Source organism: Trichoderma aggressivum (assembly GCF_033847375.1).
Source record: "Trichoderma aggressivum f. europaeum strain CBS 100526 chromosome Unknown scaffold_054, whole genome shotgun sequence".
In the NCBI taxonomy this organism is placed as follows: Eukaryota; Fungi; Ascomycota; class Sordariomycetes; order Hypocreales; family Hypocreaceae; genus Trichoderma; species Trichoderma aggressivum.
Window position 1 is genome coordinate 55,128 of NW_026946420.1, and position 24,298 is coordinate 79,425.

The following is a 24,298-nucleotide window of genomic DNA, read 5'->3' on the forward strand; positions in this document are numbered from 1 at the left end:
CGCCCGCATATCATTCAGCCAAAGGAGGCTAGTCATGCTACCCAACATACAGAGGCAAGCCGAATGAGTCCCAAGCAATTTGTAACACAATTCCTGATCCATCTTCAAGAACAAGGAATGCCACCCTGTTCATGGTGGTGGAATACAATGCTGAACCGGCTGAATAGGGCGTCTTGTCTAGAGAAACATCAAAGTCCAATGACGCTGTATGGCATGCACCGCAGAATCGATATCGTAGTGGATCGAATACAATGAGGAATCTCAGCTCAGCTATCGCGATGAAGACATTGGTCTCGGCGAGAAGATGCTAGAGAAAGATTCAACGCGGCGGCGTTGTGAGACAAACGCGTCGCCGTGGGGTTTGTCTCTGATTTGATGCAAGGGAACAGAACACTAGGCCTAGATGACTAGGTCTGTTGGACTTGAGGGATGGATGGCAGTCCTTTACCACACAGAAGAGGACCACTTGTATTATGGAAAGTAGGGGAAGGGATCAATCGTACTTTTGGGTAGATATACTTGTTTACAGAGTACATCAATATTATTATTGCAATGGTCTTTGCATAGGGTTTATGGTTGTGTAGAAGCTCGACCTATCAACACATCCCATATATCTGAATGATCGTAGACAAATAGGAACTTCACGTATAAATTGACTATTCCGCTAAAGCGTCTCGAAAGAGTCGTACACTCAAATGCAACAATCACTTTCCTCACCAGAAAGTAAATACTCACTTACCCTATCATGCAAACACAAGATCCATATCGCTTATAAGCCCCATGACTATCCCTTTTGATAAAGAGAAGAAATGCGGATCGAGCTTTGTTTCTAGAGTCAAAGACAGTGTCGTCCAGTAAATGGCATGACAAGACCAATAAAACAGAGTCCTACGGTCCATGCGATCCAGTAACACGAGGTCACAAGTTGTCTCTCACTCTCCCAACACGGGTTGTAGCATTTCGCTGAATCGGGTCAGTTTGTGCCGCGGGAAAATAGGTAGCCCCTCAACCCCATCCCATCCCATCCACAGCAGCCATTTTACCCGGCCGATGAAGTCATGATCCCTGCAACGATATGGTTTCGACTATTGCAGACGCTTGACACTCAACTGTCTATTTGATGGTTTCGGGTCCAACCCCTGGTGTAACGCAACGAGTCGCCCACACTCGAGCGAGCTCCCCCGCAGGTTCTGCAACCCTAGAGGATACATCACACATGTTCATGCAGAGACTTTGGTGACGGCCGCAGCGATTCGATGAACGTTGACGGAGCCATTGCAGTAGTTCGCCCCTCGGCAAATGAAGCGGGATCGTTGAGGAGTTGCGGGGAAAGGTAGTCAAGTTGGAGTATCTTGCGCTGCTAACTAGGACGATCTTGTTGTTTGAGGTGGTCGGCAGCGCACGCACTATTGATGTCATGAATAGATAAATAGGTTGCAAACTACCTGTATTAGCATATATCGAAGTTGGGCTTCATTTGAGGTCTTCTTCAACAAACCATAGTAGGATAGCCCTATCGCCAACGACGGAATCGTCTGAATATGGCGAGACTGCCCTTTCACGCCGACCATATCGGCTCCCTCATTCGGCCAGCCCATGTATCCGATCACCAGAAACAGTTCGACCAAGGCGAAATCACCGCGGAAGAGCTCCGCCTAGTCCAACAAACCGCCATCAAAGAAGCCGTCAAAAAGCAGCAGCTCAATGGCACGAGGGCGCTGTCGTCAGGCGAGTTCGATCGCAAGTACTACTTCTCGGGTTTCTTCGAGAAGCTCACCGGTTTCCGCGAGGTCAGCCCTGTGCCATGGGAACTAGCACGCCTCTCTGCGCCGCCCATCGCGGCTCTTAAGAAATCTGGGCAGCAGTATCCCATGGCCGCGATCTGCGAGGGCAAGATTAGCTACGACAGCAGCCCATATCTCGAAAACTGGCTACTGCTACGCAACACGGTTCCGCAGGAGCAGTGGAGAGAGTGCAAATTCACGATGCCCCCGGCTTGTTATTTCCATTTGAGGCTGGCTCCGGGAAAGTGTTATAGTGCCGATGCGTATTCATCAGACGAGGACTTCTTTGCGGATTTGGCCGTGGCATATCAAAAGGAGATTAAGACATTGTTTAGCGAGGGACTGCGTAATCTCCAGATTGATGACCCCACGATGGCATATTTCTGCTCGGAGGAGATGCAAGACTCGCTGCGCAACGACGGCGTGGATCCTGATGCGCTGTTTGACCTATATTTGAAGGCTCATAACGACTGTATCGCGGATCGTCCTGAAGGGCTCCATGTTGGACTGCATATCTGCCGAGGTAAGTCGTGAGTCGGGATCCCATCCTGCCAATCTGTTCCATTCCTTTGCGATTCAGAATAATGACCCATTCCGTGTGATTTCCACAGGCAACTTTTCAAAGTCAGTCCATTTCAGTGAAGGATCGTATGAGAAAATCGCCGAGCGCTTCTTCAAGGTTCTCAACTACGACACCTTCTTCCTCGAGTACGACAACGCAAGATCTGGTGGTTTCGAGCCTCTGCGCTTCCTCCCCAGGAACAAGAACGTTGTCCTTGGCGTCGTGACGACCAAAGATCCAGCACTTGAGGATTCTCAGGAGATCAAGCGGCGTGTCCTAGAAGCTGCAAAGATCATTGCAGACGGCCAACAGCGCAGCGTCGAGGAAGTCATGGAGAACATTGGCATTAGCCCGCAGTGCGGCTTTGCCAGCGTATCTGTTGGAGCTGAGGGAATGACTGAAGAAAAGATGTTTGCAAAGCTGCGGCTGGTGAGAGATGTTGCAAAGGAGCTCTGGCCAGATCGGCCTTGAAGCTGACAGCGCGCTAGACAAAGGATCCCAGGACTTTATGTGGATTTGTAACTATTGATTCTAGCCCAGCTGGCGTCTGACAGTCAGAATGCTAAAGTAGTATTAGTCCTGTAGTACATATGCATGTTGGCCGTCAAAACATTCAGCCCTTGGTCTCCTTGTTTACATGTAAACAGCATGATGTTTTGTCGTTACATGTAGCTATGCAGTGCCGCGTGATGTTGTAATACGCAAAGTCGTTCCGTTGCATCCGTTGGATTGATTAGTCCCACCATCCTATGAGCTTTTACAAGTCGGTTCGTAGAATCCGATGGCATCCATGTATACTCTCCGCCCCAAATGTTGTTCAAAGGAGTGCCTCTGCAGCTGAACAAGGCGCGCATGAATCCTTCAAGTTGGCCCTATCTCTTGGAGTGTAGAAGAGGGGTTCGGGAGCCTCATTCATCCGCCCACATAAGCCCTATAAGCAGAGATTTGAACCTCCTCTCCTTGCCCATTTTCCTTGAGAGCGAAGAGGGATTCGGCATCGTACGTTGTAAGCTTCTGCTAGCTCGACCGATGGTCCGTCGGGCGTCAGCGACTTCCGCTAAACCTCCAGCTCGTCTACCATACGAGCACTAGTTTGATTAGTGATTATTGTTCAAAGCCTCAGATTGATAAATCACGATTGAAATTGCCATACATTCTGCAGCTTATCCAACGTCGAAATAGTGCCTGCCTGATAATGGAGTAAAAGCCGAGGTACCAGTGGAAACGTGCCAAGGCCCTGACTGCAAATAGACATATCTTTGGCCATTAAGCTGCCAGTCAGAAACAAAGCTGGAGAGACGAAGCGCAACTAAATTGGCCAATAGCATCTGTCACTAAAAAAAGACCATAGTGAGCCTGGAAATGCGGCACGCAGGGAACTGTGAATGGTGAAGGCAAAGCAAAGCTAGCTTGCTGGTCTTGTCCACGGATGGTGTGAAGATATCATATTAGCAAATGTACTCGTAGTCAAGTCGTGTACTATAAGTGACGGTATCCCAGGTCATGGTAGCGTGGACCACAGGTTCTCCTCCTGAATGCTTGTCAATTCGGCATTACTGGTGGTCTGTTTTGGTCTTCAACATGCGCTTCCTTTCTGATACCACAGGCCCAGACCGGCGGGCTCTCGGTCCCCAGATGCGAGTCATCGGTGCTGGTCTTCCTCGATGCGCTACTTCTTCGCTTCAAGCTGCTTTGGAATCTCCTCATCTGGGATTTTTCCCCTGCATGCACATGGCCCACGTAATGCCGAGCAATGAGCGCGCCGAGATTGTCCTCAAGGCCATGCAAGAGCGGGATAAGGAGAAGAGGCAGGCTCTGCTACACAAGATCTTCGATGGATACCAAGCCACGACAGACTTTCCTGGCTTCTGGTTCCTCGATGATCTCATGGACATGTATCCAGACGCCTTGCTGGTCCTAAACCAACGCAAAGGAGGCGACAAGTCCTGGCTGCAAAGCTGGAACAGCAGCATAGCTTTTTTCCGCACATGGACCTATCTGTTGCTCTGCCTGCCAGTGAAAAACGACCGTCTGCACTGGCTTTTGCATCGCGAAGCAAAGAACCAAATCACAGAGCGGTGGCGCACAAACGATCTCGATGGCTTTTATGATGTATACCAGAAGCAGGTGCTCGACGAAGCCAAACGGAGGAATCGTAAGATCTTGGTCTGGACGGCCGAAGACGGCTGGGGGCCGCTGTGCGAATTCTTGGGCAAAGACGTACCAAAGGACGAGCCATTTCCTTGGGTCAACGACGCAGCGACGATGAAGCTTATTCAAAGGATCCTCGTTGCCAGGGGCTTAGCATCGTGGTTGGCCATTTTTGGCAGCGTATATGCAGCATGGAAATATGGGCCATCTCTTTTGCAATCTCGTCTTGTTCAGGGCTTGTGGCGGCAGGCTCGTCAGCTGCTGTAAAAGAGATTGACTGGGTTGATAAGCACTTCCATACAACCGAGATGGCAGCAGATTGTTATCAGTGATTACTTTTCAGAGAATGTCGGGTGAGTTTATGCTTTGGAAGAAGGGAGAGGATCAGTGGAGGTGGAGAAATTGATATTTAAAGAAAGAGTAAAGAGAGATTAAGGATATGTGTAGTTGAATAGCAAGCAGTCATTTTTTTTTCAATGCTTTAGTCAGTCATGATGTAAAGACTTTCCAATCTCTGGGAAATATAAGTTCAACCTGGGCAACTGCCAATATGTCAGCTACCTGCCAACTAGGTACAACACGGTCAAGCGAGATAGCGCCAACGACTGTATAATCTCGCAAAAAGAGGGTATCTTGATCATCACATTATTCAAGCAAGGGGACATATATAGTTCGTAGTAAAAAATAGAATTAAAATTGCCAAAAAATAAATTTGGTGTTGCGTCTCCTCCGGGAAGGCTCGAACTTCCAACCTCCTGATTAACAGTCAGACGCGCTAGCCAATTGCGCCACAGAGGATATGCGATTGTTGATTTTTCACTGCTTAATTTAGATTATACAGACATGGGAAACCTCCTATTGCGTCCCCGCCGTGCTCTTTCCGTGGATCGCCGTCATTCAATCGGGCTTCTCCGCATACTTACATGAGCCTGTATAAATGCATTCAAATGACATGTGAATGCCCCGATCAGTCCCTTGACAGGTGAGCACAGCATCTTTCAACGCAACTCTCTCGTCATTCCTCAGCACCTCAAATTCACCTCCACGGCCCGGAATCATCGCTAGGGAACAATACCTATTACGCCGCACTGCTACAAATCCCCTAGGCTCCGGCTCTTCGCCCCTAATAAACCACTATCGCTCAGGTAGACACCACCCTGCGTCATCCCCAAGTCCGGACGACACGCTTACAGCCGCTTCAGGCCCAGTCACGAGCACCATCGCCGGCCGGATTCGCAACTGCGGGGAGCCTCTCTGCCGTTGCGCGACTCTGCACCGCAACGCTTCTTCCGGTTTCAGCGCCTCAGGTGCTCGCCCTGCTGCTCACACGACAGCCATCCTGCTGCCTTTTCCCCTTTGCCGGCCTCACCACGGGCTACTGATCCCTGCTGAGAGGCTGCTCTGCCACCTGAGCCCGGTCCACTTAGAGGCCATCAGCATTTGCCATCGCCTCGCTATTAGAGGCCTGTCTCTGTCGCAAACAAAAGGGCCGCTGGGCTGGAGCTGCCTTGAGCCTAACTAAGCCCTTTAACCCCCAACTCTCAACCTCTGGCCGCAACTCGTTCCTTGTATAACCTGCTACTTGCACAAGCCCTCCGTGACAGTGATCGCGAATAAAGGCACCCTAAAACTACTCGTCGCTTTCTCTCCTATATTCTACATACCTATATTCAATCCAGCTCTGGACGTCAACCGGGCCGCGTCGGGCCTCCTCCCGCCACCATGTTCGACCTCTTTGCGATGCTCTTATCGTGGGTTTTATCTGCCCCGCCATGCCGTCACTGCTAAGAAGCGCTAACGCCCCAAGCAAAACAGCTCTATCGCATCCTTTCTCTTCCCCATCTTTGCCTCCTACAAAGCCCTGAAGACGTCGGATCCTGCACAGCTGACGCCATGGCTCATGTACTGGGTCGTCTTTAGCTGTTGTTTGTTGGTGGAGTCGTGGGTTTACTTCATCCTTGCGTGGTACGTCTTACAGCCGCCTCCGTGTCCGTCTCACGCCGCTTGTGACGCTCTGATATTGATTCATTCGCCTTATAGGGTGCCGTTCTATGGCTACATCCGCCTTCTCTTCTTCCTCTACTTGATTCTGCCGCAAACCCAGGGCGCCCGAGTGCTGTACGAGCAATACGTCCACCCCTTCCTCCGCGAAAACGAATCGCAAATCGACGAGTTCATCGCGAGCGCCCATGAGCGTCTCAAGGCGGCCGGTATCGATTACTTCCGAAAGGCAATCGACTACTTGAGAGTCAATGTCCTGGGCCTGCCGCCGAGCGAGCCCGAGCCTCCCACTCCCCCTCCGAACACCTACCAGAGCTACACACAGTCGCTCCTCGCTCGATTTAGCATTCCGACGGCGACCGGACCTGCCGCCCCCTCCAATGTGGGCTCGGATCTCTTCGGCCTGCTGGCCAGCGCCGTAGCCGCGGCGACCGGTGGCTCGGGGGCACGAAGCGACGCCGCCGGCATATCGTCATCATCAGTCGTCCCGTCTCACATACAAGACTCGAGCGAGAGGATGACCTTTATTGCCTCTCAGCGGGACCGTCTCAACGTTCTTCTCACAGCCCTGGATCGTGAAGCGGCACAACTCCAGCGAAACGGCGGGCAGACGCAGTCCCGATCTCGCTCCAGGCACTTGGATAGCGACGAAGAGATCACACAGAGGCCGCCCAGCGGGCTCAGCGGATGGAGTGGACTGAGCAAGAGCCGCAGCGAGACTGACTTTGAGAAGATCGATGCCGAGAGCGGGGCCGAAGATGAGGCCAACCTCCGGCGCCGTCATGCTGCAGGCGGTGACGGTGGTTCGTGGATGCCTTGGGGTCGCAATACGCAGCCGGGTACAGGCCACAGCTCTGGGCTAGAGGACTAGGAAGATCAAGAACGTCGGAAATGGCTGGCCCGCGAGTATAGACTGAGCGCGTAGACCACCTGTTACCGCCATGTCGCGTGGATGCTATACATGAATTTGTATGGAGACTTGAGACACTCTTTGAGATATTGAATCATGATATATCGAGGGGAGTAAAAAACGGCCCCCACAGATGCCTTTTTTTTTGTGTACATCCAACCCATAGGTCTAATCGAAACCTTGCTACATGGCATCAACCAAAAAGAAAAAACTATTTCTCTTACACAAGTATCATACAAGTCCACTCCTCGCCCGTGCTGTGATCAATGTAATTGTTTTCGGGTGTGTCTCTTTTATTGCAATTCGCACATTTTGCACCCCCTAGATGGTCATCAAATCCTCGTGAAATCTTTCATCGGCGACGTAAAAGTTCATCCCATCAGGCGTTTGGCCCCTACTTGCTGGCCTTGTAGGGATACGACACATCCACATCGCCCTTCCTGTACCACTGCAGTCGCTTCTTCTTGGTCGTGACGTGCTCTACCCACACTTCCTCCATGTGATTCTTCTTGAACCATCGGACAAAGTGGGGGTCCCACAGCTCGGAGGCGATGCCCAGGTCTTTGCAGCAGCGCATCAGAGCGTTTGATTTGCAGCCTTCGACGGCAGATGGGAGCTGTTCGGCGGAGAAGTACGAGTTTTCGCCCTGGGCTTGTGAGACAAAGCTGTAGAATACATTAGCAGACGGGCTTGGGAGTGACGAGAACGCAGCGATTGGTAGGATGTCTTACCGGCCATCGACGATGAGCGCATACTCGCGGGTCACGATCGAATCACCAACAACGGCCTCTCCCTTGGGAATCAGGCCCCATCCCATTGGACCAAAGACCTCGTTCAGCCTCCTCCTGTACTTGATCTCCGGCAGGTAGATGACGCCGTCGGGCTTGACCTCGATGTCCTTCTCGTCCACAGGCTGCATGAGTGCCTTGAACTGCTTCTCCGTCACCGGCCGGGCCGAGATGCCGTAGAAACTCCTCGTCCAGTCCACGACGGCCGGGTCCGTCACATCGCCATCCTCCCTTGCGTCCTCGTACACAATGTTCTTGGCCTGGTAGACGACGTCGCTGTACGATGCTGCGGGGGACGGCGTAGACGCTGCCACTGCCGGCTTGGTCGCTCTGGGCGCGGGCTTTGCGTATTTCGGCGTCGCTGCTGCTGGGGGGGAGCTGGGCTTAGCTGCGGGCTCTTCTGTCGTTGACGTAGTTGACGTCTCTGTGGAATAGAGGCGTGCTGATGATGGCTGGATCGGTCTGAAGGAGCGGCGGGCGAGGTGCCTGGAGGCAGCGGAAAAGGCTCTGCGTGAGGGAAGCATGGCCGGATAGGGATTGGCAGTGCGGAATCTTGTGTTGTTTGAGGTTCAGGGCAATGGTTGTGAATTCACGGCATCTGAAGATTTCATGTGTTATCGCTGATATGGGCCGGTCAAAAGAAGTTCCGGCTACCGTTGCGTGTGGTTCTTTGTTTAATGTTCCTTTGACGCACTGGTGAATTACATACAAATCGGCATGTCTTTGTTGCAAAATTCATGGATATTTTTTTTTTTTAATGAGTTAGGATAGTCTATTTACTGTTGTTACATTTTTCTTCGAGTTGAAACTAATACTGGGAGATGGGAGAGGCCATTTATGTATCCTTGGTGCTGGTTCGCTCATTGTTGCCGTGCTGCTTCCAGCATTCTTTGAAGTCCTCCATCTACAGGCACAAACAGGCATAATTAGCAACTGCTTCGAACTCGACATAAGTGCGATGAAAGCTTGACTTATTCTGCGATGAATCAAAATACTTGCCTCTTTTGCACATGCTCTCCAATCCTTCTTTTCGTAGTAGCAGTCTGTCATTTTCGCGTTTTCATCTGTTCACGAATTGTCTGAGTCAGCTTTCCAGTTACCCTAGAAGAGAGGTATTCTGAAAATAAACTGTGGAAACTGCCTGATCCCATCCTCAACGTTTCTTCCTTCTTTATATCTCCTCAAAAAAGACCAGAAAGACGTAGCCATAAATCAATTGACTTCATCTGGCGAACTCACCCGCGCAGCCGGTGCTGAATATCCGCTTGTCCCTAGAGTTCGCAAAGGCACGGCTTAGCGTCGGAGCCTCTTCAAACGGCCAGCTTTAACCCGCTACTCACCACTCATCCGGCTCATCGTCGTCCTCAATTGCCGCGGCTGAAGCCTCCGTAGCTGGCGGCTTTTCTTGCTCTTGTCCGGGCATATCGGAAGATTTTGCGGCTTGTGAAGAGTCGTCAATGGTCCCGGCGTTGTTGCGGCGCCGGTTGATGTAAGAGAGAAGAAAAGAGCAAATATTGATTAACAGGTGGCGTGACTTGTTACTTCGGCCGGAGAAAACAAAGCATCATGGCGCCCAGTCGACTCAATATCCTGGTCCATACAGGTCAATATTCTCCCTCCATCTGACCTCTATCTACTGTATCACGTATTTTTTGCTCACTGTAACCAACAGGCACCGGGACTACGGCAGAATCTGTGCGGCATTGCATGTACTCTCTCCGCCGGCTTCTATCCCCCAACTACGCCATCATCCCCATCAATGAGACGGCCCTCCTAAAAGAGCCGTGGGCCCAGACTTGCGCTCTGCTTGTGTTTCCTGGAGGCGCTGATCTTGGCTACTGTCGGGTCTTTAATGGCGAGGGAAATCGCCGCATCAGCGAGTTTGTCCGGCGAGGAGGGGCATATCTCGGTCTCTGCGCCGGCGGGTATTATGGCAGCAGCAGATGCGAATTCGAAGTTGGTAACAAGGCATTGGAAGTGATTGGCAGCAGAGAGCTTGGTTTCTTCCCTGGAACGTGTCGTGGCGGGGCATTCAAGGGATTCGAATACAAGAGCGAAAAGGGAGCGCGAGCTGCCACCATCAAAGCGGAAAAGCAGTCCCTGATAGACCAGGTACCTGGCGAATTTGCCGTCTATTATAACGGAGGCGGTGTCTTTGTTGATGCGAACCCAACAGGAGGACGCAAGATTAAGGTTCTGGCCTCGTACAAGGACGATTTGGACGTGGACGGTGGTGATGAAAAGGCTGCAGTCGTTTTATGCCACGTGGGAGAGGGCAAGGCAATCTTGAGCGGGCCTCACCCGGAGTAAGTTGACTATACTGTTCATTGGGCCTTTTGTAAGGGGACGACCTCGGCTTACATGTTCCAAGATTTGCCCCAGCCAATCTCAATGCGCAGCCGGACATCCCAGGTTATAGCGAGCTGGTCGACAAACTTGCCGCGGACGACAACTCCAGAACGAGCTTTTTGAAGGCTCTTCTATCAGAATTGGGACTCGAAGTTGTCCAAGACGATTATACGCCCCCCTCGCTGTCCAGCCTCCATCTTACTGCTCTCGAGAGCGGCAAGGTGACGGAGCTGCTGTGTGACTGGGGGGACGCTATCGAAAAGGAGAATGGCAACGAGTATATCCGCGGAGAGGCGGATACTTTCCAGATCATAAATCAAGAAGACGGGCTGAATCTGGGCGAGCTTCAAAGCAGTTTGCCGCAAGCTGAGACGATGGACGACCCAAGCTCGGTCATCAAGAAGATTATCTCTCATGAGGCGAAGTTACCTAGCGTTGATCTAACGCCGCGTTTTGACCACGAACGTTTCTACTCGAGTCTGAAAAAGTACAGAAAGATTGAATCCAGCGCTGATCAATGGGGAGATGTGTTGCTCTACGGAGATGTCGTGACGAGCACCAACACTCTGCTTGAAAAGTGCGTCTTGTCCCACACTGCACTTGGATGACTGTTCAAAACAATTACTGATTCATGGACATATAGGAACCCAAAGCTCAACTGCAAGCTACCAACAGGCTTCACTTTTACTGCTACGACCCAAATCGCAGGCCGAGGACGTGGAAGCAACGTTTGGGTCGCGCCCCCTGGATCTCTCTTATTCTCCACCGTGATCAACCACCCAGCTCACCTTGCCGCATCACGGCCGATAGTGTTCATCCAGTATATTGCAGCCGTTGCCATTGTTGAAGCTATCCGCGCATATGATACAGGCTATGACAAGATGCCAGTCAAGTTAAAGTGGCCCAACGATATATGTAAGTTACAATACATGAGATATCCAATGACGATTCTACCATCTCTCTTCTCTATACATACAGCCTTATACATCCATTTCATGCTAACCTAAACATTAGATGCCCTTGATCCCACAAAACCAGCATCCTCCCAGTCCTACGTCAAAATCGGCGGCATCCTCTCCCAGTGCAGCTACTTCAACGGCGCATACCAAGTCGTCCTCGGCATCGGCATCAACGCCACCAATCCCCGTCCGACAACCTCCCTCTCCGATCTGCTCCCGCAAAACGTCGCGCCCTTCCACATAGAGACCCTTCTCGCCCGCATCCTCACCCGTCTGGAGGCCGTATACGAGCAGTTCCGCCGCGAGGGCTTCTCCCAAGACCTCGAGACGCGGTACTACCGCCACTGGCTGCACACGGGCCAGGCCATCACGCTGGAGGCCGAGGGCGGTGTCAAGGCGAGAGTCTTGGGCATCACTCGCGACTGGGGGATGCTGCGTGTTGAGGAGACGGATTCTGATGGAAGGGGGAACGGCAAGATATGGAGCCTCCAGAGTGATGAGAATAGCTTCGACTATTGGAAGGGACTTGTCCGCAGGAAAACATGAGTTATCAAAATAAGAGTACACGTCAACACGGTTAAAACAGGTAGAGGGCTCATCTAATCATTTCAATTTTACACAGGTGGTATGTTACATCGTTTCGTATATTGTACAAGCATGCTGACAGCCGCGTATTGAAGTCAGTTCCAAATCGCCCTTGCTTTTTTTGTTTTCGTCTAGACCCAGTCTCCGGTGGCCTCGAAGCCTCTAGATGTCTCCCTCCTCCATAAACGCCGTGCCATGCCACTGTCGAGTGAAGATGTGGTAATAATAGAAATAGAAAGAAAAAAACAAGGAAATCATATACAAAAGGGTGGGGATATTGAGTTGTCGTCCCACCCGCTCCATGGAGGGAGGAAGCTTCGCGGCTCGCTCATCTCTTCCAAGTTAGAACATCGAGCTGCCGCGTAAGCTCTTCTCCCACAAACCACCCGTATTATACCTTGGTCGTATAAGTCGTCCGCTTCAAACCCTGCTCATTGATCCTTGTAGACTTTGGGCTTCCACCCCTCTTTTGCCTCAGCCTCCATCTCGGCTTTTTCTCGTATGGGTCCAGTCTCAGCCTCGAGGCGCTCCTTTGCTCTTACAATCTTGCTCTGGAGATAGAAGCTGCCACCCTTTTCAGGGTTGTTTGCGTCAAATAGCCTCTTGTACCGCTCGAGCGCCTCCTCGACGTTGGCCTGGCCATTGGCCGGGGGTTTGACGTTCAGGATGCGGCAAGCCTCCTCCAGGGTCATGCCGGCTGTGAGAGAGGCTCGACCTGAAGCGCTGACGCCAGTCGCCTTGGCTTGCGCACGCTGATATTGCGACGAGGCCTGGGCTTGTCGGTAGGCGGCCATGAAGGACCGTCCCAGGATGCGAGAGCCCGTGAGGAAGGCTGTGATGACGAATTTGTGTGCCTTTTTGAGAAAAGTGATCCAGGGTCAGTCATGTTTGTCGCGGCATCGTGTGATGTGATTCCGGGGCCTCGGTAAGTAAAAGAAAAAAAATTGGTGCAAGACATACCATGGTGATGAAGAAGCCAGTGCAGCTGACCGAAGCAGATGAAAGACGCTCCTCTCACAGAGATTGTGTAATCCTGTAGAATGCGGCTGACGAAAAAGACAAGCAAGTAGAAGCACCGTCCCGCGGCCGAGAATGCGAGAGTCGTTGTCTCTTGAATTTTCCCAATTCCGAGTTTGCGACTTATCCGGGGATAAACTTGGGGCGACCATCCTTTTACCCGGAGATCAGCCGCTCACCGAGCCGCCCCTCACCGCGGTAAAGCTCCCCGTCCCAACTCCTCCAAGCCTCTGCAAAACCCCCCGCCCATCGTCTGTCGGCAAATTCCAGCCACAGCGCGAAGAGGATCCCCCTGAACGAGCCACGCAATTGCCCATCTCACTAATAAATTGCCTGGACTATGCCTGGATCCTTGGTCGTCGTGATTGGCAGGATCCGTTGATGCTATTTGCCGTCGTCTGTCCCGTCCGGAAAGTAAGAAGCTAAAATACTCTCCGGCAATTGCATAATCCAATCTAAGCCTGCCGTATACGCGTTTTTGGCTGGACTAGGGTTTTCCGTCTGTTTCATTGAATTTGGCCTAACAGCACAGAGTCGTCATCACCTCGCCAGGGTTTGCTTATGAAGAGGCTTCAGCTTGAAAAAAAAAAACATATATTACCTAATTCCCGAATCATCTCCCTGCCCCTTCATTGCGAGTTCTCTTACCATATTGTTCAATTGTTAAAGCGAGACATCATAATATCGTGTTTTTTGTGAAAATAGGGATATATCAGCAGCAGCAGCAGCCATGGCGCCCAAGGAGATTGAAGAGATGCTCCTGCGTGAAGGCAGCAAAGTCTCTCCTGACAAGTACGATGAAACCACGGAGTCTGTGGACGCTCGTCAGAGGAGAACCGAGCTACTGATACCTCTCCTGGCGGCCTGTCGTGAGGTATGGACCTCCCATAGCCAGGAAGACCTGGAGCTCATGGCCGAGAAGCTGGGCGATGGCAGCAGAGATGGTGAGTCACTACTATATCAATCAGCCAATAGATCAGATTATGACAGAATTGGTCCTTGGATACGTTCAAGAGAAGACCTGCACTGGTAGACTGACCCAATACCTGTATTCATATAGTGGCATGGCGAGGCCCGTTTGGTGATTCTGGCATCTTGGAGTTCTTCCTTCGTGTCCTCGCTGGCGGCTCTCTGGAGCAGGGCTTGAAAATTCATATACTGCGGCTGGTGGGAAACTCTTGTGCAGATACAGACGAGAACCGTGCGAGAGTGATTCAAGGAAACCACCTCGTTACCGTCATCAATCACCTGCAAGATGAGAGCTTGATACCCTTTACAATTCCCGTCTTGTTCAACATCTTGGTTGACTACGGTAAGGCCCGATAACTTGTCAAGGTCTGATGAATGGCCGTCAAGACACTAATATGTCATTTCAAAGAACCTGCACAGCTTGCCGCCTCACAGGCCAACCTCAACCAGCGACTCATCGATCTCTTGTCCTCCCCAACCCTGGCCAACTTCATCGTCTTCGTCCCCTATTTCTGCAAGATTCTCGCTCTGCTTGTTAGTCAAGAAGGCGAAGCAGCTCGTGCAAGTCCCCGAACAGTGGAGATTCTGCTCACACTGGCCACGGGCCTGCCGTCTCGAGATGACATTGACGACTTCATCTCTCTCGTCTCGGTGGCCGGCGCTTACCTTGCCGATGACAAGTTCCAGGCCGCCCTGATCCAGGGACCTTTGATGCAGCTCTTCCTCTCCACCTTTTACCACGCTCACACTCACTTTAACGCGCTCGAAATCGACGACGCCGATACGCAAGCATCCCTGAAGAAGCTCTACTCTAGCCTTCTCGTCAGCTTGGCGGACATCACCGGCAACGACCTGTTCGCCTCATGCTACCCACTGCAGAGCCCCGTTGCCCAAAACTTTCTTGCTTGGCTACAGAGCTCGAACCTCCAGCTCCAGACGGCGGCGTGCCTCGCCCTGGGCAACCTCTCCCGCTCAGATGAAGCCACCACCTCTCTTGTTCAGGCTTACTTTGCGCATGGCCCCCTGATAAGGCTCCTCTCGAATCAAGACGTCACCGACGCACAGCTTCTCCACTCAGCATTGTCTTTCTTGAAAAACCTTGCCATTCCGCTTCAGAACAAGCCGCTTCTCGGTGACTTGCTGGACGTCACATGTGTCCCGCGGCTGTACAGCTTGGATGCCTCGCCCCAGGTGCAGTTTGCCGCCGTGTCTCTGACTCGGTTGCTTCTCCTCAACTGCCCGGCCAACGTTGCTCGTATTTGTGCTCCTCTCAGCGCAGACCCGGCCAGCCCAGCCCGTGAACGCTCCAGTGTGAGCGGCGTCATTGCTCTTTACGAGCGCTCCGATGCTGAGCCCACGAGGCTCGAGGCTGCCCGAGCTGTAGCCGCCACATGCCGGATGCTTCACTCTGGCCCAGTCGTGCCTTTACTGCCAGACTGGGAGCGCCCAACTAGCAAAGACGGCACAGCATCGTCCGAGCCTGAAGAAAACAAACGCCGTGAATACTTTTACAGCAAGCACGACGTTGCTAGGGTTCTCTCGTTCCTGATTGTCCAGCAGAAATGGCCAAGTCTTCGCTCAGAAGCTTGGTTCGTCTTTGCTCTCATGTGTCGTTCCAAGGAGGGAGGTCGCGTCATCGTGGAGCTGCTCTCCATCCACGGCACCATGGCGGAGCTCATCAAGGCCATCACCGGAAGAGAGACTCCCCTCGGCGAGGTGGGAGGCAACGACCAGATCGAGGAAGCGCCATACGCGCTGGCCGCTCCCGACGGCCAGATCACGTCCATGGCGGAGGGCCTGGGACTCGAGCCTCAACAGGCTGATCCCAAGCAGAAGGAGAGCATGCTTCGGGTGGATCGAGAGAATGCTCTGGTGATGTGCACGGAGCTTCTGCGGACGTGGGGCGATCAACTGCCTGGTCTGAGGCTGAGCATCTTGCAAGATCTGGTCAAGGAGGGCACGGAGATTGTGGCTGCGCAGAAGGCGATGGCATCGTAAATCTGAAACGCTGGGGAAGTCGAATGGAGTTGTGTATTCTTTTCTCTTGTCTGGATAAACAAGAAAAGCGATATGTACGCATCATATACTTGGTTGATCGTTTCAAGTCTCCTCATACATATACATTTCTTCACATCACTCATAGTTTGCACAAAGCGGCAAGGGACCCAATTGAACAAGAAGAAAAAATTATAGCAACTTTTCACAACATGAAAACTACGCGTGCCTCAGCGCTCGTTTTAATATGCTGCCATTTGACCCTTTTTTTTAAGTGTAATACAGGGCAAGGGCGGTTGATCATGCAAATAATTCTTTGACCTGGACCTAAGAGCTTAATATTTCCTCCCGTAACCTGGCCTAGCACTTTCATCAAAGCCTCGAAACCGACCTTGCAACACTCCCGTAGAGACGCAAAGAGCAAAAAACCCTTAAAACACCAGTTCCCTTTTTGACAAAGTTTATTTCTTGGCAGTCTCGGCCTCGGCCTTGTCCCGAGCACGCTTCTCGCGGGCACCCTGGTATCTGGCGTTGCTTCGGGCAATGCGAAGCTTGGTGTAGGCACCACCCTCGATAGCGGCGGGGATCTCGCTCTTCTTGATCTCGGTGAAGCCAGCAGAGACGTGGGCGATGGGCAGGGCAGCGGCGATGGAGGCGGCCTTGTCGAGAGAGGCGACGTCGGTCTTGGTGTCACCCTTCTTGGGGGCGTTGGACTTGCGGGGCAGGAGGATGAGGCGCTCCTTGTAGGCCTTGAGGCGGGCAACGTTGGCGGCAAGGCTCTCCTCGCTCAGGTTCTGTCGGCGGAAATCGACGGAGATGCCGATGGTGGGAGCCAGGGACTTGGAGATGCCGGCCTCCTGTAGAACAAATTTGTTAGAACCAACTCCAGCCACTTTAGTTTTTTTTCATTCCCTTAGGTCCAGAGGCCTCTGCAATTGTGATTGCCCTGCCTTTCTCTTTGCTGAGGCCAAAGGGTCGCGAGGAAGAAACTCTTTTGTTTTTCAGTCAAGTCGTACCTTGAGCTCGGTGAGGGTGAAACCTCGACCGGCACGAACCCGTCGGTTGTACTTAACGGTAGGGCATCGGACGACAGGGCGCAGCTTGTCGACGGGACGAGGGGCGAGGGCAGCGGCCTTGGCCTGACGAGCAGTGCGTCTCCGTGTCTTGCGGCCGGGCTATTTCGAAACAAGTCAATAAACAATCCTCCTCTCTGAATATTGATTTTTTTTCTTTTCCGAGTTCGTTGATCGCATACCTGGTCAAAGTGGGTGCGAACCCGTCGCTGCCAATCCTTGCGGAAATCTGTGGGAGGGGTCAGTCGCAATTCATGATGATTCGCATCGTCGACTCGAGGTTTTGACTGGGGAGTGCTCACGGTTGCTGATGATCGTCTGGTTGTGCTTGATCGCCTGGACGGGGGAAAAAAGGTCAGCACTCTTGTGAATTCCAACAATTCAACGTCTTCCATTAGGGATATCTATACATACCATTGTGTCTGCTTGCGATCAACGTGGGCTCCGGTGGTCGTTGTTCGGAAGTCGTTGAAATTTCGGAGGATGAGACTCGTCAAATTCGTCAAAGGGTTTTCGTGCCCTACAATCGATACGTACCTCGTGGGGACATGCCCTGCCGCGCACCAAAAATCAGAATGCGCATCACGTGCTGCGCTCAAGAAATTGTTAGTGCCTCGATGCCTGAAAGCACCACTCTTGGCGCCAGGCATCAACTCAGAGCTACAAAACAACTTCCGTACCGTCGACCTTTTACTTTTTCTGCTTCTTTTTTCTTCTTTCTTCTTTCTTCTGCCTTGCACAACGCGGAGTCGCTCCTTGCTCCATTATCCTTCGGGGCCATGGGAGGCGCAATTTTTGATATATCCAACTCCGTTTTCATTGTGATAGCTGCTATATGCAGCATCATGAAGAAGATGCAATTGTAGACTGCAACGCGAGCCATGTTGTGACGTAGGAATTTTCCAAGTTAAGGCTAGACGTTGCGTACGGCGTACGAATGACAAGAGATGGAGGAGCCTTGACAGCCTATTGTACCATTGTGAGTAGATGATGTCTCGAGCACCGTATGCGCCCATCACCTGCGGATGAAGTTTTCATCTCTGCTGTGGCGATGCGAAAGCCCGTCCGTAAAAGACCTTGAATCAGCTCGTAATTCGCCAACAAAATAGCAGATCCTGTCAAACCAAGAATATCCCAATCAATGTGCCCATGGCGAGCAGTTCAACACCCACGTAGAATAAAATATTCCAGACCACAGCAAAGCAGCTATCCCTAGTGCCGATTGTTGCCATCAATTTTCTTCTCCAAGAAAACAGCCCATTTCTCGACCCCCGGAATAATCCCGCACCAATCACATCCGCCGAATTCCACCCTCTCTTCGTTCTGCGGCTGCACCTACAACAAAAAATCTCACGAAAAACGATCCATCTCCGGGTACAGCCAAAATCTCTCCTCCGAATCAACCTTGGCTCATTGCTCCCCTCGGCCCTAATCAAGGCCAATCTTGACAATTTTTTTTTTTTTTTTTCCCTTCTCCGTCTAAATTCTTTTCTTCAAAAATGGCGTCCAGAATAGGACCTCGGAGCGTCAAGGACGCTACAAGGTTCACTTCCACCATACCCCACGCTACGTCAAAGTCTGCCACCTCTGCGGCTCCAAAGACTTCCAGGATCCCCGGCGAGACGCCCGAGCAGCGAGTGCGGCGGTTGAGGCAGGCGCATCTGGCGGCGCAAAAGGCACAGGTCAGCAAGGCGGACAGAGTCATTGATGCCTCAAGGCGGTTCTTTGATGTGGCGCACAGGTGGACGGTGGGGGGCCTTGTCATGTTTACAGGTACGTTCGATACGAATACAGAGAATTTGGAAGTGGGAGAAGCAGAGGGAGAGGGAGAGAGAACCCGGACGCCATTGCATTGGAAACAAAAACACGGGACTGACGAGTGAGACTCCAGTCGTCGCCGGTGTCGTAAGCGTATACTCAGTCTGGGACATGCTGCGCTACAACCGCGCCCGCCGCGCCGAATGGATCGAGGCCCAACGCAAGTTCGAAGCCGACGAGCTCTCCACCGCCCGCCTGGCCTACCTCAAGGGCGACGCCACCGAGGAGCAAATCGCCCTCGTCGAGGAGGCCAACCGAGAGGCCGAGGAGAAGGGCATCCGCCTGCCCCCCCTGCTATCCCCGCCTGAGCACCGCACACACTTCGAGGAGCACGTCAAGACAGCCTTTGACGCCGGCAAGGCTGCCGAGAGCAAGGGCAAGGGCCTGCTGGGCTTCCTTTGGGGAGGCAGCAGCAGCAGCGATGCGGAGAGCAGTAGCACAAACGGCGCCGCTCAGTCAGTAGGAGACGCCGCAAAGGGTGCGTGGGAAAAGGAAAAACAAAACCAGCAGAATGGAGGCAGCCTGGATCAGCTTGCCCTGGACACCGGAAGCTCCGCGCCGGAGCCCAAGAAGAAGGGGTGGTGGTGAGTTAATGGGCAGCGGTAAATCGGGACAAGAGGGAACAAAAAGAGAAAAAGAAAACCATACATCGTGTTATTTGGGTATTGGGGAGGGCGGCAGCCGTGTATCATACGACATGTGGATGGGCTTGCATTAGATGGAGTCGGGAGTCATTTGTTGTATGTACTATAAGGGGACACACCTCCCAACTTCTATATCATATGCATCTGAATTTGTTGGGCATGTAGGACTAACGAAGAGATGTTTGGGGATTTAAAAATGGAAATGGAAATGGAAATGGAAATGCAGCCCAAAAGAAGACGGCACCCGGTGTTAAAAAATGTACTTTTAATTATTAGTCGGTCAAGTCTTGAATATTGATGAGTCGCTTCTCATAGTGTAGTTCGCCTGCTGTGTACCCATGTTAATCCCCCCGAAAAGCAATATGTATGTAGAGTAGGTATAGACCGCATGGACGAAGCAAATCGCTTATTCAACGAACGCTTCTCTGAGGCTATGCAAGTTGTTGCTGACCCAAACAAGGAGTCTCTTTTCTTCTGTATAAAAAACAATGCAGGTGTGTGTGTATGCGTGATATCAAGAACGAATGCGTCGCAAGCCCAATCCCTCCGTCAAACTCCGATGAAATGCAAGTGCAAAAATCAAATGGTGTGACCCTGGATGTCGCAATCAACCAGCAGTCTTTGGTATTTCCAGAAAACCCCTCCCATCTTTGCACGCAGTGGAAGGGTTATCGGTCTCAGGCCTGAAGCGGGTGACTCCAGCCTCCGTTTCGGCAAGGCCGCCATCTCTGCACGCCCTGGTTTTGGGTGCTTCGTGTATCGTCTGTGGTCGGAAAGTGTGGCCAGCTGTCGTCGTTTCTCTTGCTAATCGAGAGGCCTGACAGCAGAATCCCACAAATCCGGGTCAGATTTGGGGTCGGCCAGTTTTGTCTTCCCCTGCTATGAGATGACGATGTGGTTAAAGTGCCCGGGCACTTTGAGCCTGCACTTTTCACAATCGGCTCGGTACCCGATGCTGAAACTTTTCTTCATCCCTGGCTGCCACGTCCAACTGTCAATCGTATGCTTGCTCCGCATATGGCCTCTCCGGCCAGGGCTGGGCAAAGGAACCTCGCCGTCCAAGTCAACCGCATGCGAATGCGGCGGCGACTCGATGTCCATCATATTATTAGGGTGGTCCATCGCACGGGTTGGCGATGGTGGTAACGCTGCGGTCGCGTCCATGACCACGCCCATGTTGTCATCAATCATCATGCCAGCGTCGCCAATGTCTTGATCTTGTACGCAGTCTTCTACTTCTGAAATTGGCGAAGGCAGTCTTCGGTGATTTTGCACAGCTTGCCAATCCTCCAGGCCCGACATGATACGAGGTACCGACTGGTCGTCCGAGAAGCCAGCGGGATGGTGGCCCAAGTTGATGACCCCGTTGAGCGTCGTCACAACTGGACCAGGACCTGCCCACTCGTTCTGCTGACCACGCACCTGTGCAGCAAAGCTTGGCTGGACTGGCGTGGGCATCCGACCAGATCCCATCACCGTGTTTGATCCTCCGCCACTATAAGGATGAGAGTTTACTGCAGATTGGTGTGGCCAAGAGGCAAAGCTGGGCTGCGAGATGTTATCATCAGAGTCGGAGCTGAGGGGGATAAAAGATGGTGCAGAGTGCCACTGCTGGGACGACTTTGGCGATGTTCGGAGAGGAAGGCATTGGATTCGTTTCTACAGCAATGGTCAGTACACTTGTCCCAGGGTGAAGAGCATCTCTCTTTGGACTTACGCTACGATGCTCCTCGAAGCCCATCGAGATGCTTTCCATTTCTCCGTCGCCATCGCGGCCACGCTTTCGGCTGGATTCCGACACCATGTCCATGTAGTGTTGTGTATGAGACATGGCAATCTGCTTGATCAGGGTACAATGTATAATATGCAAAGAAAACAACGCTTGGGCAGCGGTGTAGATAGCAGTGCAATAGGGGCAGAATGAGATACAAAAATGACAGGCTTGATAGGTGGGTGGCCGCCGCCTTGCCTGCCACAAGATGCACGAAGGGTCCTCTAGTCCTGTCCGGAGTAAAGCGCACCCAGCGATCGTACAGCGGTACAATCGTCCAAAGCTGTGCAATGGCGAGTACCCGACCCAATTGAAGGCTGCGGCTGAAGCAAGATCCTTCTGAAAGCCCTGGCTGAGGCAAGACAGCTCCCAGCTAGCCCTGCCAAAGGTCTAAAGTTGGTGAGGGGAACGCAAGGGAAAAAAAAGCCAAGGTAAGCCGGCGTCAACCTGGGACAACCCTGGATTTTCTGAACCCGGATCTTGGGTAAAACACAGAGGGGAAGAGACGCCAGAGGAGAGGAGAAGTCAGATACGCGCGCCTTACGGTGTCGGTCTGCTGCTGATATACGAGTATGAGACGAGCAAACAGCGATCCGGGAGATGGCTGGGGAAGGACTCGTATCATTCGGTGTGTGCAAGGGGCTGGGCGAGGCGGCACATCTAGGCCGTTTCTGCACAAGAGAAATGCAATAACAGTAGAGGCGCAAGGGGATGATGGATTGGCTTCAGAGAAGAAAAACACGCTCAAGTATCGCAGTGCAAGTCGCAAAGCAACGGGGGGGTTCTTTGTACAATCTCGAAGGGCAGAGAAGAGGTGAAGTCCCTTTTGCTCGGTACAAAAGCCATCGGCAGGCATCGGTGCTGGCCCAAGTACTGCCGACTATCGCTGTAATTGACTGCCTAACCCCACTGCTGCACCCCATTCCGATGCGCGCAGCCGCTCAGTCAGCACTCCAGCTCCACCAAAGGGCTGAAAGCACGAGCCCAAAGGCGGTGTTACTGATGCTTCAAGTGTCTGTTGTTGCAGTAGTCGTACCGCAGATGGAGTGCCACAGCGCTGATGGAGAGTGTGAAAGTTCGATTGCTTGGCACCTGTTTACATTGATGCCATGAACGGTCGTCAACCCTCAACTTTACTCTTTTTCTATCCACAGACCAGTAAAGGGCCATTGTGTACTTGTAGTTTCCATCCCACATTTACGTTAGATGGTCGATGAAAACGAACCATGCTGCATTGGTCAACGCTACTTTACAATGGATGATTCTGCCTCGCAAAGGGGTCTTCAAAGGTGAGTCGAGAACGGCATGCTCAAGCACTGCCAAACTCATGGGGTCTTGATACGCTACCCATGCGCCGTGATAGAAGCGGTGTAGCTGCATGAGCTCCCATGCCCGGGAAGACGCCAAAAGCCCGTTTCGTTTCCTCCCATGTACGGAGTACTAGGTATTCCAAGTGGTTTCTTATCGTAGATGGTAGGTACTACTCCGTACATGTGACATATTAACGTCGTATGAAGCAGCTCTACCGGGTGCCTTGTAGCAGTCCTCAGTGCTAGAAGGGAAAAAAAAATCGAGAAAAACTTGGCAAAAAAAAAGGGTCGAGTTTTCACTCTAGGAATAGGGTTTTCACCACATTAGGGAATGCTCCTCCGGGAAGGCTCGAACTTCCAACCTCCTGATTAACAGTCAGACGCGCTAGCCAATTGCGCCACAGAGGAGTAGATGACTTTCATGCTCCTAAAGAAATTTATAAGGATAGAATCAATATCACTCACCAGAGTTTTTCGCTTGAACTGGCAAATCAAAGGCAAATAATGCTTTCAATGATGAGACTCTACGAAAATTCCTGAATAGAAGTATAGTTCAAGTGAATAAAGGTGGTAATTCGAATTTTATGCCAGGTAGGTCGAGTATGGCGATCTTGAATGAGATTGTTGTTTTGCCTCAAAAAAAAAAAAAGACAGCATGCTCAGCACCAGCTTCTAGAAAAGCTTAGAGAAATCGGGCAGATAGCGAGGTTCAATTTCGCATGAACTGCCTACCCAAGAGTCGGTTCAAAATGAACTACTTTGCCCTTGCACCTACAAAGGTGCTGCTGCTATGCGTCGCTGAACATTCTGTTTTGTGCAGGGTAAGAGATGTCTTGCCCATCGGGGCCTAGCCGTAACTCTTGGGAATACTCCACGTGTAGCTATGAGATGACAATACTACAGAGTAAAACTAGGTACGGAATGCTTCAAGAGGTATGTGCAAGAGGAAAGAATGAAGTGGTGGATTGTATCATGGCCGTCTACGAATATTCCGTGGAATATCAATGCCCAAGAATGGTTGCCTTGGATACAATGTAATGTACTCACCAACCCTTCGGGTTTGCATGCATCCAGGACAAAAAGAGAAGCAAACCAACACCCGCGATTACTACAGGTGCTTATTACTCGTACGAGGTACCAAGGCAATCTCGGCGCAAGGGATACCTGATGCCGTCCAGTCATGTGTTACGCCTTGACCACACCAGCTCAATTCATGCGCTGGACGCTGCGGAGAAGTCCGTATTCCACAAAGAATAAGCGCGGTTCACCACCATGACCGAGATGGTATCGAAAATGGTTAAAAAGATCTCGTCCGAGAGCGGAAGGTGGCAGCTTATACTGCTTGGCTAGCATCAACCACGCACTGAGGGAAGCCAGGTGAAGAGCAAGCATGGAACTGTGGTTAACCTACCTATATAACCATAGAAAAGAACATTAATCTAACATGCTCCGATGATGGTTCTGATAGAATCGCTGTGGCTTGGCCGACTTATTTTGACGTGTGGAGCTGCCAAACTGAAAAACCTTACTCGCAGACTGCCCACGACATGCTGTGGCCAATTGCAAGCCTTCAATTGACCACTCTGGGGGCCAAACCGACGTAACTGTGGCC

At 51.8% G+C, this 24,298-nt stretch overlaps 10 protein-coding genes across 10 annotated transcripts; 6 read left to right on the forward strand and 4 right to left on the reverse strand.

Moving 5' to 3' along the window:
- Positions 1-1,541: 1,541 nt before the first annotated feature.
- Positions 1,542-2,817, forward strand: Triagg1_9486 (uncharacterized protein; the record flags this gene model as incomplete). Its single annotated transcript, XM_062904448.1, has 2 exons — positions 1,542-2,307; positions 2,396-2,817. 2 exons carry the CDS (start codon positions 1,542-1,544, stop codon positions 2,815-2,817), a joined length of 1,188 nt encoding a protein of 395 aa, XP_062751523.1.
- A 1,110-nt stretch (positions 2,818-3,927) lies between these two features.
- Triagg1_9487 (uncharacterized protein) lies at positions 3,928-4,764 on the forward strand (the record flags this gene model as incomplete). Its single annotated transcript, XM_062904450.1, has 1 exon — positions 3,928-4,764. One exon carries the CDS (start codon positions 3,928-3,930, stop codon positions 4,762-4,764), a length of 837 nt encoding a protein of 278 aa, XP_062751524.1.
- Positions 4,765-6,219: 1,455 nt separating this feature from the next.
- Positions 6,220-7,369, forward strand: Triagg1_9488 (uncharacterized protein; the record flags this gene model as incomplete). Its single annotated transcript, XM_062904451.1, has 3 exons — positions 6,220-6,248; positions 6,313-6,462; positions 6,538-7,369. The coding sequence occupies 3 exons, from the start codon at positions 6,220-6,222 to the stop codon at positions 7,367-7,369; spliced, it is 1,011 nt and encodes a 336-aa protein (XP_062751525.1).
- Positions 7,370-7,802: 433 nt separating this feature from the next.
- Triagg1_9489 (uncharacterized protein) lies at positions 7,803-9,619 on the reverse strand (the record flags this gene model as incomplete). The annotated part of the gene is made up of 4 exons (XM_062904452.1): positions 7,803-8,073; positions 8,140-8,596; positions 9,436-9,467; positions 9,537-9,619. The coding sequence occupies 4 exons, from the start codon at positions 9,617-9,619 to the stop codon at positions 7,803-7,805; spliced, it is 843 nt and encodes a 280-aa protein (XP_062751526.1).
- A 284-nt stretch (positions 9,620-9,903) lies between these two features.
- On the forward strand, positions 9,904-12,050 carry Triagg1_9490 (uncharacterized protein; the record flags this gene model as incomplete). The annotated part of the gene is made up of 4 exons (XM_062904453.1): positions 9,904-10,502; positions 10,568-11,122; positions 11,189-11,460; positions 11,560-12,050. The coding sequence occupies 4 exons, from the start codon at positions 9,904-9,906 to the stop codon at positions 12,048-12,050; spliced, it is 1,917 nt and encodes a 638-aa protein (XP_062751527.1).
- Positions 12,051-12,520: 470 nt separating this feature from the next.
- On the reverse strand, positions 12,521-13,052 carry Triagg1_9491 (uncharacterized protein; the record flags this gene model as incomplete). Its single annotated transcript, XM_062904454.1, has 2 exons — positions 12,521-12,943; positions 13,050-13,052. 2 exons carry the CDS (start codon positions 13,050-13,052, stop codon positions 12,521-12,523), a joined length of 426 nt encoding a protein of 141 aa, XP_062751528.1.
- A 784-nt stretch (positions 13,053-13,836) lies between these two features.
- On the forward strand, positions 13,837-16,073 carry Triagg1_9492 (uncharacterized protein; the record flags this gene model as incomplete). The annotated part of the gene is made up of 3 exons (XM_062904455.1): positions 13,837-14,050; positions 14,167-14,418; positions 14,485-16,073. 3 exons carry the CDS (start codon positions 13,837-13,839, stop codon positions 16,071-16,073), a joined length of 2,055 nt encoding a protein of 684 aa, XP_062751529.1.
- A 458-nt stretch (positions 16,074-16,531) lies between these two features.
- Triagg1_9493 (uncharacterized protein) lies at positions 16,532-17,560 on the reverse strand (the record flags this gene model as incomplete). Its single annotated transcript, XM_062904456.1, has 5 exons — positions 16,532-16,927; positions 17,087-17,245; positions 17,326-17,372; positions 17,446-17,479; positions 17,558-17,560. 5 exons carry the CDS (start codon positions 17,558-17,560, stop codon positions 16,532-16,534), a joined length of 639 nt encoding a protein of 212 aa, XP_062751530.1.
- Positions 17,561-18,642: 1,082 nt separating this feature from the next.
- Positions 18,643-19,549, forward strand: Triagg1_9494 (uncharacterized protein; the record flags this gene model as incomplete). Its single annotated transcript, XM_062904457.1, has 2 exons — positions 18,643-18,916; positions 19,035-19,549. 2 exons carry the CDS (start codon positions 18,643-18,645, stop codon positions 19,547-19,549), a joined length of 789 nt encoding a protein of 262 aa, XP_062751531.1.
- A 935-nt stretch (positions 19,550-20,484) lies between these two features.
- Triagg1_9495 (uncharacterized protein) lies at positions 20,485-21,415 on the reverse strand (the record flags this gene model as incomplete). Its single annotated transcript, XM_062904458.1, has 2 exons — positions 20,485-21,264; positions 21,323-21,415. 2 exons carry the CDS (start codon positions 21,413-21,415, stop codon positions 20,485-20,487), a joined length of 873 nt encoding a protein of 290 aa, XP_062751532.1.
- Positions 21,416-24,298: the final 2,883 nt, after the last annotated feature.